Below are 15147 nucleotides of genomic sequence, written 5' to 3' on the forward strand. Positions count from 1 at the left end.
ATGTTTTCCTCTGGGAGATGGGAAAGGACCGGGAAAGTGGGAGGAGGAGGTGGAGTGGGCCCTGGGGCTTATTTTACTTTTGGAAACATCAAATATTACATAATCCAAACTTAACCATAGGAATATCCTTAAAGAATGATTCTGTGGGACTTCCCTGGTGGTCCAGTGGTTGGGAATCCACAATGCAGGGAACACGTGTCTGATCCCGTCTGAGAAGATCCCGCATGTCTCTGTGCAACTAAGCACGGGCGCCACAACTGTGAAGTCTGCTCTGGAGACCGGGAGCTGAAGGCCCCCCGCTGCAGAGCCCGCCGTGCTCCACAAGAGAAGGCACTGCAATGAGAAGCCCGCGCCCAGTAGCTAGAGAGTAGCCCCCTCGAAGCAACGAAGACCCTGCGCAGCCAAAATAAATAAATAAAAAAAATTAAAGACGGGAAAAGAAAAACTCAAAGCATAAAAAAAGAATGATTCTGTGGTTTCCTAAGGAACTTGCTCATAGTATTTTATTAAATTGGTAGAACGAGTACAAAACGGTGAACATGAGCCCATCTGTGTTGAAAGAGAACACTCTTCCTGTGTGTAAAGAGCTCATGCCAACAGCTTCAGTGCCTTGTTGGCCAAGTTCTGGGTGTAGAATCAGGGTCACCCGGCAGGACCCGGTGGGTTGCGAGGGGCTCGGTCTCCTGGGTGTTTCCCTGCTTATTCTGAAGACTGTAAATCAGCCCCCTCGTGCGTCCACTCAGGCAGGAAGAATGGGAGAGGAGCCATCCCCGGGTGGTGGTGCCGGGCCAGACAAGCACGGTGGGACTCCCTGGGGAGGATGTGGGCCTGAGGGTCAGCACGGGCATCCAACTTCACCACCCGCACCTTCCACACAGGCCTGGGGCTGCCAGAGGGTGGGGGTGGAGGGCCCCTGAGGTTCACAGCAGAGCTGCCACAGGACATCAGACACTTGATGACATTATTCTGACCCCTTAAGAGCGAGGCTCTGGATCCACCAGTGCAAATTCTAAATGTGTGTCTTCTCCGACTTGCCATGCAGCCTCAGTCCCCTCTTGTCACTGGAGCCCAGGATGCAGGGTGGTGTGGGCGCTGAACCCTCCCGCCACCTGCACTGCATGCAGTGGGGCCCCCAGGCACCTGAAGCTGCTGGGGCTGGCCTCTAGGATTCTGAGGTCAAGCTTGGCTGCCTCCCTGGTGCTGGTGGCCCCTGGCCCTAGTGGGGTCAGAGCACCTTCCAGTGTCCACAGAGCCCACTGGGGGCCCATGGAGAGCCACTCACATTTGGGATGGAGCAGAGAATAGTTGGGTTTGAAATGGACTCTGCCACGAACCAATGGTGGGACCCACGGCCAGCTGCTACAACTCATCTGTGCAACTGTTCTTGTTGGGTTTCTATGAGAACTGGCAGCTCAGGCTGGTCCTCAGCCTCCTGCTTCCCTTGCACAGTCCACACCCACGTGGTGGGCAGGAGCCTCGAAACAGTGGAACAGACCTCCTGCAGCCCCCTTTGGAAGGATCACCATGCAGTTCTATCTGGGGATAGAAAACAGGTTGAGTTGGGGAGAGTTGGAAGGGGAGGGCTGGGGGCTTGAGGGGGTCATAAAACTGCTTTATAAATGGGTTGTGATGGCAGCTGCAGGGAGTACGCTTTTGTCAAAACCATACGCTAATACCTTGGAGCAACTAAGCCCATGCGCCACAACTACTGCCCACTCTAGGGCACTCAAGCCACAACTACGGAGCCCACGTGCGGCAACTGCTGCTGCTGCTGCTGCTAAGTCGCTTCAGTCGTGTCCGACTCTGTGCGACCCCATAGGCGGTAGCCCACCAGGCTCCGCCGTCCTTGGGATTCTCCAGGCAAGAACACTGGAATGGGTTTGTGCTACAACTTCTGTAGCCCAAGTGCCTGCAGCCTGGGCTCAGCAACAAGGGAAATCACTGCATTGAGAAGCCTGCGTACCTCAGTGAAGAGTAGCCCCTGCTCGCTGCAACTTGAGAAAGCCCGCGCAAAGCAATGAAAACCAAGTGCAGCCAAAAATAAATAAATGATTAAAACAAAAAACACTACATGCTGAAAGGGATCATTTTTACTGTATGTAAACACTACCTTGGGCTTTCCCTGGTGGCTCAGTGGTAAAGAATCCACCTGCCAATGCAGGAAACAAGGGAAGATCTCCTGGAGAAGGGAATGGCAACCCACTTCAGTATTCTTGCCTGGGAATACTGGCAAGAGGAGTACATGGAAGAGGAGCCTGGAGGGCTATAGTCCATGGGGGTCGCAAAGAGTTAGACACAGCTTGACTAAACAACAACCACCACCACAAAACACTACGTTAAATTTTTTTTTAATAAAAGAAAAAACACAGAAACAAAAACTTCAGCCATGGTGGGTGTGCTGGGCTTCATTTTATAATTCTATTTACACACAGGTTTGAAATTTTCAAATATTAGGAAACAAACAAACAAAAACCTAAGATCCTTGATCTGCTTAAAATCCTCCAGTAGCCCCTTCTGACTCAGAATGAAAGCTGAAGACCCCATGTGGCCTCAGGGGTTTAAACCCATCACAGGGTCTTTGCACTGGCTGTTCTCTCTGCCTGGACTGGGCTCCCTCACCTCCTTCAAGTCTTTCACTGAATGAGCCACAATTGCTTGAGGTCCTCAATTCCGTCTGAAGCTTCCCAAGGTACCTACTCACCCCTCCCCACACTGAGGCTCCAAACTCTTAGTCTCTGTTTCCTTCTTGGCTTGGTGTCTCCCTCCCCTAGAATGTCCCTCCTGAAGAGCAAGGAGTTCGGTCTGTTTGTTCACTGGGTACCCCTAGGACAGTGACCCACACACAGTGGCTGCTCACATACTTGGAACCCAGTCTCAGCGTGGCCCTGCTCAGCCTTGGTCGTTAGGGCTTTCCGGACCCAGAGCCCATCCACCCAAGATTTCTGGGACCCAATTCTGCTTTCTAACTTTGGGGTGGGGGTCACAGGTTCATTCAGTAGCCCGTCCCAGATGCTCCTCCACGACCAGTGTGCTTTGGGGTCGAAAGATAGACAAGCCTTTTCAACTCTGTAAACATCAATTTCTTGCCTCATTCTTTCATTGATCCACTGCCTTGTTCCACAAAGGATTTCTGCAATGAGAAGGCCATGGCACCCCACTCCAGTACTCTTGCCTGGAAACTCCCATGGATGGAGGAGCCTGGTGGGCTGCAGTCCATGGGGTCGTTAAGACTCGGACATGACTGAGTGACTTCACTTTCACTTTTCACTTTCATGCATTGGAGAAGGAAATGGCAAGCCACTCCAGTGTTCTTGCCTGGAGAATCCCAGGGACAGGGGAGCCTGGTGGGCTGCCGTCTATGGGGTCCCACAGAGTTGGACGTGACTGAAGTGACTTAGCATAGCATAAAGACTCCAACAAGATAACAGACATTTAAAATCACAGAAGAAAGAAAGGAATCAAAAACAGGGAGGATCTTGGGCTCTCACGGTGGACCTGGTGTGCACTTGGCCCTGCCTGGAATCTCCCCTGGCCCCGGGCTGGCAGGGGAGCTTCGCCGAGGACTTTCCGAGGGAAGTGCACATGCAAAGGCCCAGAATGGAAAATGGCACAGCCGGGTGATGGGATTTCCAGAAGCCTGTATGGCTTCCACACACCACTCAAGTTCTTTGGAGACAAAGAAGTCTCCTGAGATATACACAAGGTTACATCTCCTTCAGGATTGCAGTCAGCCCTGATTCAGCTCAAGTCAAAGCCCTCTCTGATCTCAGGATCCTTTTCTATTTCCTTGTAAATGATGACTCATTCTTCAACCCTGTTTTGTTTCCAAACTCTGTGATATAATACACATGTTTTTCTTTAAAACAAAAAAATGTCTGCTAGGATAGGATATTCTCAATAAATATATCTGACAAAAGACTCATAACTAGACAAAAAGAACTCCAATTTAAAAAAAAAATACCCACAGAAATAGATACCGAAAAGGGCCAAGAAGTAGATGAAGAAGGTTCAGCATCACGGGTCATCAGGGAAAGGTATACTGATGCCTGTGAGCCACCACATCATGTGCACCAGAACGGCTAGAACTAGAGACTGGTGACACCAAAGGAACACTCAGAATTGTTGGCAGGAGTGTAAAATCAGGTAGCCACTTTGGAAAAGGTCTGGCTAGTCCTCATAAAACTCATGGTCCTAAGACTCAGCCACCTTTGAAAAGTGCCATGTTCAAGAATGGTCACCGCATGTGTAATCATAACAGTCAAAATCCAAAATCAACCCAAACGCCCATCAACAGTAGGCAGATAAATACATTGTGGAATATGCATCCGGTGGACTACTACTCGGTCATGAAAAAGATACACTCAACAACGTGGATTAATCTCACACAAAATGTTTTATAAAAAAAAAACAACACTGAATTCTGAAAGGGCATACTATATGATATTGTTTATATGAAGTTTTAGGAAAAGCAAATTAGTCACGGGGTGGGGCAATGGCTGGAGGGGGAAACACAAATGATGGGCATCTTACATTGGGCGGTGGTCACGTGGGAATTACGTCATACTCACGCCTTCACCAGCAAACTAATAAAACCTGTAGTCACGTGACTCGGTGGGTCCGAGCAGTTGGTGCGGGGGTGGGGGGGAGGTGTTGTACCGTCCCGTTTCAAAAATGTAGTCTGTTCCCCACTCACCCACCCAGAGTCCTGTGTGTCCTCAAGCAAGTCCCTGGCCCTCTTGGGACTCAATTTCCCCCCTCCCAGTGAGTGGGTCCAGGAATCTCCAAGGCGCTTCCCGCATTTGTTTCTGGAGTTAGAGGTGGCATTGCACCAGATCCCAAGCCAGGCTTCTCGGGACAATCGTTCCAGCGGTGTGTGACCCTCGCAAGTCTCCCCCAGGCGCCTGGGTCATGCGCACCTATTTCCCGGCTTCATGAGCGCTTCCTGCAGCTTCCGGGGCTTTGCTGCGCGCAGGCACACAGCAAGCGCTGAGTAAGTGGTGGCTGCGAGGGGACGGTTAGAACTGCCCTACAGGTCGAAACGTGTGTTTGAGACAGGGTCCGTGGGGGTGCCCCAGAGTCTCCTGCGGGTCGGGGCCAGAAGCCCAAGGGCCCTGGCACGGAGCTGTGCGCGACGCTGCGCCTTTAAGAGGCGAACGGAATGTATCAAAACAGAGCGGCTGCGCGCCCACTGGTCGCGCGCCGCACGTGACCGCACAGCTGATTTCCTGCTCCCCCCTTTTTGTTGCTGCGGCCGCCGCCGAGTGTCAATTTCCGCGCCGCCGCCTGCGGTCGACCCCAGTGCGGCTCCGCGCGCCGCCCACCGAGCCCGCCGCGCGCCCCTGGCCCGGGTCCGAGCGCCCATGGCGCAGTCGCCGGCAGCAGCGTCGCCGGGCGCGCCGGAGCAGGGCTGCCCCATCCGCGTGGAGCACGACCGTCGGCGCCGCCAGTTCACCGTCCGGCTCAACGGTAACGCCGGGCCCGCCCGCCCCCGCCTTTTGTCTGCGCGCCGCGGGGCCGGGGGCGCACTCGCGGGCCAGGTGGGGGCGGGCGCCCGGGGCGGCGCGAGCCCGGGGGCGGCGGAGGCAGGCACCGGGCGGCTCCGGTCCCGCCTCGGCCCGGGGGAACCCGCACCTGCTTGGCCCGGCTGTTTTCCGGGATCCTGCCGAGGTCCCGGGGAGCGGGTGTCCCGCCATTTCCCCATTCCCGGTGTTGAGTGGCTTCTGGCTGCCCCTGCGAACCTTCGCTTTTTTGCGCAGAGGGGGCTGGAAGACCCTGCTAGACCGACCGGGGGCTGACGGACTGAGGGGCTTCGGCCCGTCAGGGGCGGGGCGGGGCGGGGACGGGGAGGGACGGTGTCTCCTTCAGACCCCGGCGGCTTCGGGGCTTGGCCAACTTGCCTCATCTCTGTGCGCCCGTTTCTCGCCTCTACAGTTGGATTAACTCCTGGCTGGTGGGAAGAACTGGATGCCCCAGTAAGAGTGAGGTTCAGAACAGCGCCTGCGGCAGGTAGTCAGTGCTGGAGGACACGGACTGGGCATTACTGATTTTTTCTTTTTTTTTTGCTGGCAGGATCTTAGTTGCAGCATGCGAACTCTTAGTCGCGGCATTTTTGATTTTTTAGTTGTGGCCTGTGGGATCTAGTTCCTTGACCAACCGGAGCCTTGCATTGGGACCGCACTGGAACACCAGGGAAATCATTGGGCATTACTTTTTAAACCAAAGCGAAGTCAAGCTCCACCGCTTACTAGTCCACGCCCCCTCCGCCTGATTGTGAAATGGAGGGTTGAATTCCTTGCATCCCACCCCTCTCTGTTAATAACTTTTTCCTCCCTCCCAGCTGGGCCTTCTGTGGTAGTGCCCAAGCTGGATGGGCCCGTATGGGCCACTGTGCCCTTGTCTGAGGAGGGAAGGGCGAGGCTTCCTGAGGTCAGGCAGTGGGGGGAGGGGCAGAACTCGAATAGGGTCTTGTCTGGGCTGACCCCTCCCACCTGCGCTTGGAGGGTCTGGCTGGGACCTTCTCAGACCCCATTTGGCTGTGTTCGTCTTTGAACCCGGCCCCAACACACGTCTGTTACAACACTCTCATGACGTGGCCATCACCACCCTGTGTTCAGAAGAGTAAGCTGAGGCCCCCGCAGGCCAGAACTCAAACACCTTTTCCTTCCTCTTCTCCGTTGTGGTGCCCACCCTGGCGCACCTGGCCTTGACTCTCAGGGCTCCCCCGCTACTCTCATTCCAAGAGACCCCCTGGCTTTTCAAGGCTCCTGAGAGGCCTCTGATTTCCTTGTGGGTGCTCAGGAGACCCTCAACACTCAGAGAAAGAAGAAAAAGGGGACCCTTGGGGGTGTCCCTTCTTTCTTTTCCTAATGAGTACAGCCATTAGGGACACCCTCTTGAGTTGGCTGGGGTCAGGACTGGATGAGCCCAGCTGCCTTTGTAAACTTGCCCCGTCTGTCGCCTCCTGCTCAGATGGCTGACTCTAAAGTGGACCAGGATCCCTGGGCAATTTCTCACCAGTCTGCAAGACCAGACTGTGCATCCAGGCCCAAAATGGTCTGGGTGTGTATAGGGGTGGGCCGAGGGCTCCTCTGTGCCCAGGCCCCCACCCTGCCTCAGCTGGGGAGGGGAATGGCCTGCCATGGTGACTTGCAGCCAGGCCCTGGAAGCCAGCTCACTGTGCCCATTGAGAGAGGTGGACACTGAGGCTGAAAGGTGGAGCAGCCCTGTGGCTCCTAGTGCAGGTGTGTGCCACCCATCCCCTGGCAGAGCTAGGCTGGTGAGTCCCCAGCACATTCCAGGTCTGGGGAGAAAAGAGCAGCTGTGTGCATTCAGTCCTTGGGTTCCCGGCATGCCCCTTGCACTGGAGTCAGTTATTTTATCTGCTGGCAGTGTTGGTGGAGGGGCTGCTCTGCCCATTTTACAGAGGAGGAGGCTGAGGCAAGGAGAGTTACCAACATGCCTGCAGTCTTGCACCTTGGAGGTAGAAGAACTAGGATTCATGCCACAAGTGCTTCTCGAGTGCTTACTATGTGCCACACATTGTTGTAAGTGCTGGGGGCTCAACCATCTGAGGGTCAGTGGACAGTAAAGCATAGACTGTCCTGAAGAACAAGACCTGTGAGAAGTAAGGTTGGGGTGTTGGGAAAATGCCGGTGCTTTTTGTTTTTGTTTTTTTGGCCACACTGCATGGCATGTGGGATCTCAGTTCCCCAACCAGGGATCAAACCCTGCCCCCTGCAGTGGAAGCATAGAGTCTTAACCACTGGACCACCAGGGAAGTCCCAAGGGCTGTTGTTTAGAGTCAGGTGTCCAGGAGGGCTTCCCAAGAAGGAGGCCAAGAAGGGAGCTACGGTGGCATGAGTGCTCCTTGTGGAAGTGGCGGCAAGTGCAAAGGCCCTGGGGTGCCTGGTGTGTACCGGGAGCAGCAGAGAGGGGAGAAACAGAGCCAGGCCACAGGACAGGGGACATCAAGAGGCATGGAGGCAGGTGATGCGGGGCTGTGGAAGGCATTATGAGAACTTGGTCTTGACTGGGTGAGGTGGGTGCCTGGGAGGGTCCTGAGCAGAGGGTGGATCAGATGTCATGGGCTCCCTCAGGCTGCCTGGGGGCAGGCAGCATGAGCAGATGGGGTGAAAGCCCAGTTCCTCGGTGCTTGCTGAAGGAAGCGTGGACGGGTCTTGCTGACATGGGGTATGAGAGGACATGGGTGCTCAGGCTTTTGCCTGACCCCCAGATCCAGGGCCTGAAATGCTGGGGTGACACGTGGGCTAACCTCAAATAGTGAGGACCCAGCCCTGGGTACTCTGGGGGAGGTGCCAGGAAGAGGGAGCAGCTGGCTGAGGCAGGTGGACCTGAGGGGCCGCAGGGAGGCTGCTGAGCTGAGGATGGGCGGGGTCTGACTCTGCTTCCACGGCGGGTGCAGGGGCTGGTGGACGTGTGAACAGTGGTCAGATTCCAGGAAGATATTGAAAGTTCTGCCCACGGGTCTGCCAAAGGCTCAGACTGGCGTCTGAGACACGTGCGAGAAGGACCCCAAGCACCTTGGCCTGGCTTGTTTGTGGCCATGTCCCCAGCTCCTGAGAAGTGCCACGGATGGGCTCAGTGAACTTTTGTCAAGGGGGCAGAAGGGTGGGTGAGCATGTGGTTGGATGGACAGACACGGTGGCTGAGAGGCTGGAACTCCAGCTAAGTGTTTCTCCAGCAGGGGACTGGGGCAGACTGGTGCACCAGGCCTGAGAGGGTGTGAAGGTCAGTTGCCTGTGCCTCCTGGGCCTGGTCACTTTCCTGCGGACGCTGGTTCTGCTGCTTCTGACCTTCCCCAGGGTCTAGCGGGTGGTCCAGCTCTCTGGTCTGTTCAGGCTCTGGTCTAGTTGGCAACTTGCTGAGTCCTGTTCTACATCCAATATTGGGCCTTGGGCTCGCATAGCACTGGGCAGGTGCTCCAGTGGGGGTGCAGAGAGCTGGGCCTTGGGGAGCAGTGGGAGCCCTGGGATGCTAAGCTTGATGGTAGCAGAAAAGGCCCACATGGGGCTCGGTGTGTTCTGGACGTTGTTCTAAGCACGCTGACCCTCCAGACACTGTCGTGAGGAGTGCTCTGTTACATCCATGCTTTGTGGATGAGGAACTGAGGCACGGAGAGGTGATTCCAGACCCAGCACTGCAGCCCAGCACCGAACCCCTGACCCTTCCCCCAGGCCTCCCTGCTGGTTCAGGGCCTCACCTGCCCACCACCTCCCCACAGGATGTCACGACCGGGCAGTCCTGCTCTATGAGTATGTGGGCAAGCGGATCGTGGACCTACAGCACACAGAGGTCCCTGACGCCTACCGCGGGCGCGGCATCGCCAAGCACCTGGCCAAGGTAGGGCATGGAGGCTGACCCCATTCAGAGGAGACCAGGCCCAGTGGTGGCCAGGCCCTGCCCTCCCATGGGCTGCAGCTGCCACCTACCCCCCTTTCACCTCTACGCCCCCACCTCCCAGGCCGGGCCCCCAGGGACCCGGATGCCTGCTTTATGTGGGGAGCTCACTGCTGGGACCCAGTGTGCATGGATGGTAGGTGCCCAGTGAACTCTGCGGGGGGCCGAGCCTGGCACCAAGTGTGAGGGTGGCCGTGAGTCCCCTAAAAGCTGTTCGGGGCCCCGCCCTGCAGTCTCCACTGCCCCTCTCCCCTTTTCAGGAGCAGCTCTGTGCTGGTCTGTGGGGCCATCCTGTTACCAATAAGGAGTCCTGGGTAACAGGAGTGGGGTGGGAATCTGTTGGGCACGAGGGTGCTTAACCTGCAGCCCCCAGTTCATTCGCAGAATGGGAGAAGAGATTGGAATCCTGTCACCAGAGGGTCTCAGGCTGAAACCGGGGGTCAGGTGTGTGGGGTGCTGAGTGATCAGGTGGTTCCAGACCCACTGGGTTGACAACTGCAGGCTGACCGCTCCTACTGCTGGCCTTGGGATCCCTGTGAACACTGGGCGACCTCTGCTGGGAGCAGAGGGAGCCCCAGGTGCCCTGATCCAGCCCACAGGGGTGGCTTCCTGGAGGAGGCATCCAGTGAAGAATGAGTGGAGAAGAGGGTTCTCCTGGGGCCGGTCTGACCCTGGCCCCCTCGCTTCCCTGCCATGTCCCTCAGGCAGTTTATCAGTCTGTCCGGGTTTGCCAGGTGTAACAGGAGTGGTGACAGCACCTCTGCCTCCATCGCAGACCCAAGGGAAAGCCTGGAGTGTGAGGGACTGGGGCTCTGACCGCTCTTCTCTCTGCCTGGCTGCCAGGCCGCTCTGGACTTTGTGGTGGAGGAGGACCTGAGAGCCCATGTCACGTGCTGGTACATCCAGAAGTTCGTCAAGGAGAACCCTCTACCGCAGTACCTGGAGCGCCTGCAGCCATAGCCCTGGCTCCACAGGGCTCGAGCCCGCCTATCGGACCCCCAGGCTTTGCCCTGGCCTCCGTGTGCTCTCAGGAATCCTGGTCCCCACGGGGGACAGACTCAGAGTTATTTTTGTAAGGACACTCGTCTGTGGCTCTGGAAGGCGGCTGGCCAAGGATGGGCCATGGTCCAGCTGCCATGGCGAAGCGGGGCCCGGCTGTTCCCGCTCTGCAGACGGCGTGAGGGCCTGCAGTCGAGATCAGAACGTGTGGGTGGGGGCGTCCCTCTGGCCGTGCCGGGTCCCCCTGCTGCTCCGTGCTCTGTGAGGGGCAGCAGGGGGTCCGCTCCCCAGATGAGGAGCAATAAGGAACTGTGTGTGCCAACTTCCAGGGCCATTGGGCCAACGAGGTGGCCCCCATGCTGCCCCTGCTCTTGACTGTGTGCCTGGTGCAGGAGATGGCTACAACCACGGGAGCCCTCCCTGATGAACAGGGCCAGGAATGGGCTGGGTGCCAGTCCAGGCTCAGGCTCACACACACACGGCTGGTGTCTCCTTTACATACGCACATGCACATGCGCGTGGCTGGTGTCTCCTTGGCAACCCGCCCTGCAGGACAGTGGTCCTCTCCCTCCACCCCACCCCCATGCCCGCCCTTCCCTTTGCATCTGAGTGTCTTGGGGATCCCTGCCCCTCATTGTGGGTGAGCTTTCTCAAAGAGGACCCTTGAGCTGGGGTGGGAAAGCTGTCCTTCACAGACCACAGAGGAAGAAGCAGTTCGGAGGGATTTCCTGTGCAAACGCCACACGTCAGAGCGTCCTTCCTTTCCTGCAAGCTATGGCCCATCAGGAGTCTGAGGCCCCTCCCAGACTGCCTTCCTGGGAACAGCTTGGGGAGCACCCCAGCACCTTTGTTCTGTGGGGCCTGCCTTTTTGGGGACTTCCTTTTGGGGGCTCGTTGAGGTTCAGAGTACAGCCTCCTGTGTCCTGCTCCCCACAAGGGCCGAATTCACGCCTGCTCCCCTGTGGGGCCAGAGGGCAGCTCAGGAGTCCCGTCCTTCTGGGGCTGAGATGTGAGTTAACAGTGAACCCCTGGGATGACACAGCCCCTCCAGGCCACTGGCTGGGGTGGACTGCTTGCCCCAGTGACCTCTCCCTGTCTGACCTCGGCAGTCCTCTCCAGGGTGCTCCCACCTATATACGTCTCACCAAGCAGTGGGGACAGCTCCATCTACGTGTATCCAAAGGCCTGGCAGCCCTGAGTCACTGTCCTCGGCCCCCACATCCTTCCCAGCGCCCAGCCCTCCTCTGGCCTCCAGGAATTCCTTAGAGGTTGCAGGACACCCTCCCCTTCCCTCTGGGCCCCTGGCTGTGTTTGCAAAGAGCTTTGGGGGAAGCCCCTCCGAGGCCACACATGTGCCCTCCTGGTGCTGCGTAAGACAGAGTAGGTAGTAGGCATGAGGGTGGACTGTTGGGCAGCCCAGGCTGTGGGCCATTTCCCTCTCCAGCATCACCCCCTCCCCATCCACACTCCCATGTTCAAGCACAGACTCCGTCATGAAAACTCTCCAGTAGCTCAGAGAGCTGGTGCTGATGCCTTTGCGGCCTTCTGGGCGAGGTGACCTGGTTCTAGGAGGCACTGTCCGTGGGAGGGTGTCCTGCAACAGTGGCACAGGGGACCCCAGGGCAAGTTGCATGTGGAGGGACCGGAGGGCGGGGTGGCACAAGGGGGCCCACCATGCCCCAGCCTGCACCTGTGTTCTCCCAGCGGGTGACTGGCTACCTGGCTGGCACACACAGCACTTAGGACTTGAACCAGGGATGTACAGGGTCCCCAGGGCCCTGTGGCACTGGGCCAGGGACAGCTCATCCTGTTTCTGCAGGTGCAACCTGGGCCCCCTTGCCTCAGGCTGCCTTACAAAATGCCGCTGCTCTCACTACGGCCCTTGACAGCAGCAACGGCCAACTCCCCCAATTGGGTGGGTGTGCTGCAGACCCAACCCCGGAAGCCCAGTCCCCTCCACCAGCACTCCCAATCCTGACACTGCCGGTGCTAGCCCGACTGTGTGACGTCTCAGCCTTGCCCTCCCACCCCACCCATCCCAGGGAACTTGGGGAACCCTCACTCAGGAGGCAGGTCATGTGGACCAGTTTGTGTGCCGCCAGCAGGGAACGGGAAAGCTCAGAGACCTATCAGGCCCCCAGCAGGTGGCCCCATGGTCACATGCTCTCTTGCCAGGGCCATTTGGTAGGTCTCACCCAGTTGAGACAGGCGGCCACCCATGTGCCTTTCCCACTCAGGACCTGCTGCAGGTGGCGTCTGGGCCAGGGCTGGTCTCCAGACGGAGTGCATGACATTTCAATAAAAGGTGTGACCCAGTGTGGCTCTAGGACTGCTTCTGGAAGGGCAGGGGTGCTCGCCTCCCTCGCCTCTGCTCTACCCCCAGGGCAGCCAGGCTCCCAGGGTTGGAAGCCCTTGGGAGTGGGAGGAGCGAGAAGGGCAGACTTGGCAGGTGTCCGGACTCATGCATCCTCACTGGCAGGGAAGCGAGGCCCTGAGAGGTGCAGGTGGCATCAGGATCCGGAGGTCTGCTGGCTGCGCCTGTGCCTCCTCCCAGGCACGGGCCCCTCTGACCGAGGTCACGGTCAGGCCTCCAGCACCAGGCTCCCCTCGCTGGGAGCAGCTGGACAGGGGGGCCAGGAGGAGAATGTCACGTCATGTCATCTGCCCCTCTCCCCCCAGGAACCCTCTCCGGGCTTCTGTCCAGCGGGGGAGGCAGAGTACTCAGGCAGGCCAGGGCCAGCAGCACTTAGGACACAGGATGGAGAGCCGCCTGCATGGAGCCTGGAGCCCGAGGACTCCAGGGTGAAGCATGTTCCTCTAGGTCCTCTGGGGGGCCCTCTGTGGTCATGACCAGCTTGGCTTCCATAGCAGCTCCGTGAGAAACCAGGTATTGGGAACTGGAGGCTGGGGGTGGGGGGTCAGGAGGCTACAGAAAGGTGAGGCCAACAGGACCCATACCCGGTTCCTGCCCGCCCCCCCCATGTCCATGAACTGTGGTGGGGCCCTTGCAGGGTGATATGTAGGGACATGCCCAGCAACTGCCCTACAGCAGCCTGGGGTCTAGAAGTAAAACCCATGTTACTTTCCACCCCGAACCTGAATGAAACGGAGGGGCAGGGACAGGACAGGCTCAGCGAAGTCCCAGTGGGAGAAAGGAGGGCAGGAGCTAGCAGCCAGGTGGCTCTGGGGTGGGTGGGTGTTGGGTGCTGCATGCCCCCGCTTGACTGGTCCTCCCCCTCTGGTGTCCCCGCAGCCACCTCTTGGGAGTCTGCTCACTTTCCTGCCCACATACGTGTCAGCAGGATTTCCTCCAAGCAGCAGCTCAGGGGCCTGAGGCCCCTCTAGCCTGCAGAGCTGCCATCCCCATAGCTGACTGTGTCTATCTGTGGCACAGGTGGGATGGGACCTGCTGTGGAGGACGCTGGGGACAGGTTCTAGGCATACAAACAAGGAGCCTGCGTGCTGAGGCTTAGATGGGAAGAAGACAGCACAAGCCCGCTGCGATCTGGACTTGGGGAGGGCTCTTTGCTCACAGCATGAGGCAGGGTCCCCTCAAGGCAGCCTGGCTGGCAAGGTGAACCTGGGTGGTTCAAGCCCGGAGTTAGATGGCAGGAAAGACCAGCACACACAGCTCTTGGTCTCTGGGTAAAAGAAAGCAGTTTTGTTTTTTTAAACTGAGGTATGGTTACTATACAATTAAATAAGTTTCAGATGTTCAAGATAGTGATTCAGTTGGCCTGCCCAACACTTCACACAAACAATGCCCTGTATTAAATCCATTCTGTTTAAAATACCAAGGGTGGGTTTTTTTCCCCTAATTAGACACTGACTGCTCCATTTACAGTTGAGAAAGGTGATATTCAGAGAGGAAATGACTAACCAAAGGCAAACCCAGTATCTCTCCTGTCACCCTAGTCACATTACTGGGTCACAACGCTTTGTCCCCAGCTCTTCCTTGCACACTCCTCCTCCAGGCCCCATGCAAATGCCGTCTCTTGAAAAGACCCCTAACTACCTGTAATCTCCAAGTCATCTATTACATCATTCTGCTTAATTTATTATCACTCTGGAAATAGTTGTTAATCCCATTGGACTGGAAACTCTTGAGACCAACTGCAGGGCATGAGGAATCTTAGTTCCCTGACCAGGGATCAAAACCCTGCATTAGAATTGCAGAGTATTAACCACTGGACCACCAGGGAAGTCCCAGACCAGGAAGTGTTTGTCTTACTAGTGTGACTCTAGTGCCTAAGAGTACCTGGCACTGAGCGTGCACATGGTAATTACTTGCTATAAGAATGAATGGCTCACTGGTAAAGAATCTGCCACCAATGCAGGAGATAAGGTTCGATCCCTGATCCAGGAAGATCCCACATGCTGTGGAGCAGCGAAGTCCATGTGCCACAACTAGAGCCCAAGAACCATAACTACTTAAGCCCACGTGCCCTATAGCCTGTGCTCTGCAACGAGAAGCCATCACAATGAGAAGCTCGCACTGCAACTAGAGAGTAGCTGCCACTCGCCACAACTAGAAAAAGTCCTCACAGCAATGAAGACCCAGCACAGCCAAAAATAAACAAAATTATATATATGTATGTACATATTGTTGTTGTTATTCAGTTGCTCAGTCATGTCTGACTCTGCGACCCCATGAACTGCAGCACACCAGGCTTCCCTGTCCTTCACTATCTCCTGGAGCTTGCTCAATCTTATGTCCATCAAGTTGGTGAT

At 56.8% G+C, this 15147-nt stretch overlaps 1 protein-coding gene across 4 annotated transcripts; it reads left to right on the plus strand.

Moving 5' to 3' along the window:
- The first annotated feature begins 5247 nt into the window (after positions 1-5247).
- On the plus strand, positions 5248-15015 carry NATD1 (N-acetyltransferase domain containing 1). 4 transcript variants are annotated; one of them, XM_086358330.1, is made up of 4 exons: positions 5248-5466; positions 9242-9360; positions 13096-13303; positions 14754-15015. In XM_086358330.1, exons 1-3 carry the CDS (start codon positions 5361-5363, stop codon positions 13264-13266), a joined length of 396 nt encoding a protein of 131 aa, XP_086214456.1. In that variant the 5' UTR covers positions 5248-5360; the 3' UTR covers positions 13267-13303; positions 14754-15015. The 4 variants fall into 4 exon arrangements, with proteins under 4 accessions (XP_086214456.1, XP_086214455.1, XP_086214458.1 ...); XM_086358329.1 differs by having other exon boundaries at positions 13096-15015; XM_086358332.1 differs by lacking the exons at positions 13096-13303; positions 14754-15015 and adding an exon at positions 10152-12732.
- The last annotated feature ends 132 nt before the right edge of the window (positions 15016-15147 follow it).

Source organism: Bos grunniens, chromosome 19, assembly GCF_055505025.1.
Source record: "Bos grunniens cultivar Pamir isolate PY7600 chromosome 19, Bosgru_T2T1.0, whole genome shotgun sequence".
In the NCBI taxonomy this organism is placed as follows: domain Eukaryota; kingdom Metazoa; phylum Chordata; class Mammalia; order Artiodactyla; family Bovidae; genus Bos; species Bos grunniens.

Excerpts from the sequence above, each read along its gene's own strand:
- NATD1 (XM_086358329.1), top strand. The coding sequence starts at position 5,361 with ATGGCGCAGTCGCCGGCAGCAGCGTCGCCGGGCGCGCCGGAGCAGGGC. Across the intron at positions 5,467-9,241 it reads GTTCACCGTCCGGCTCAACG|GATGTCACGACCGGGCAGTC; the intron begins GTAACGCCGGGC and ends ACCTCCCCACAG. Across the intron at positions 9,361-13,095 it reads TCGCCAAGCACCTGGCCAAG|GAACCCTCTCCGGGCTTCTG; the intron begins GTAGGGCATGGA and ends CTCTCCCCCCAG.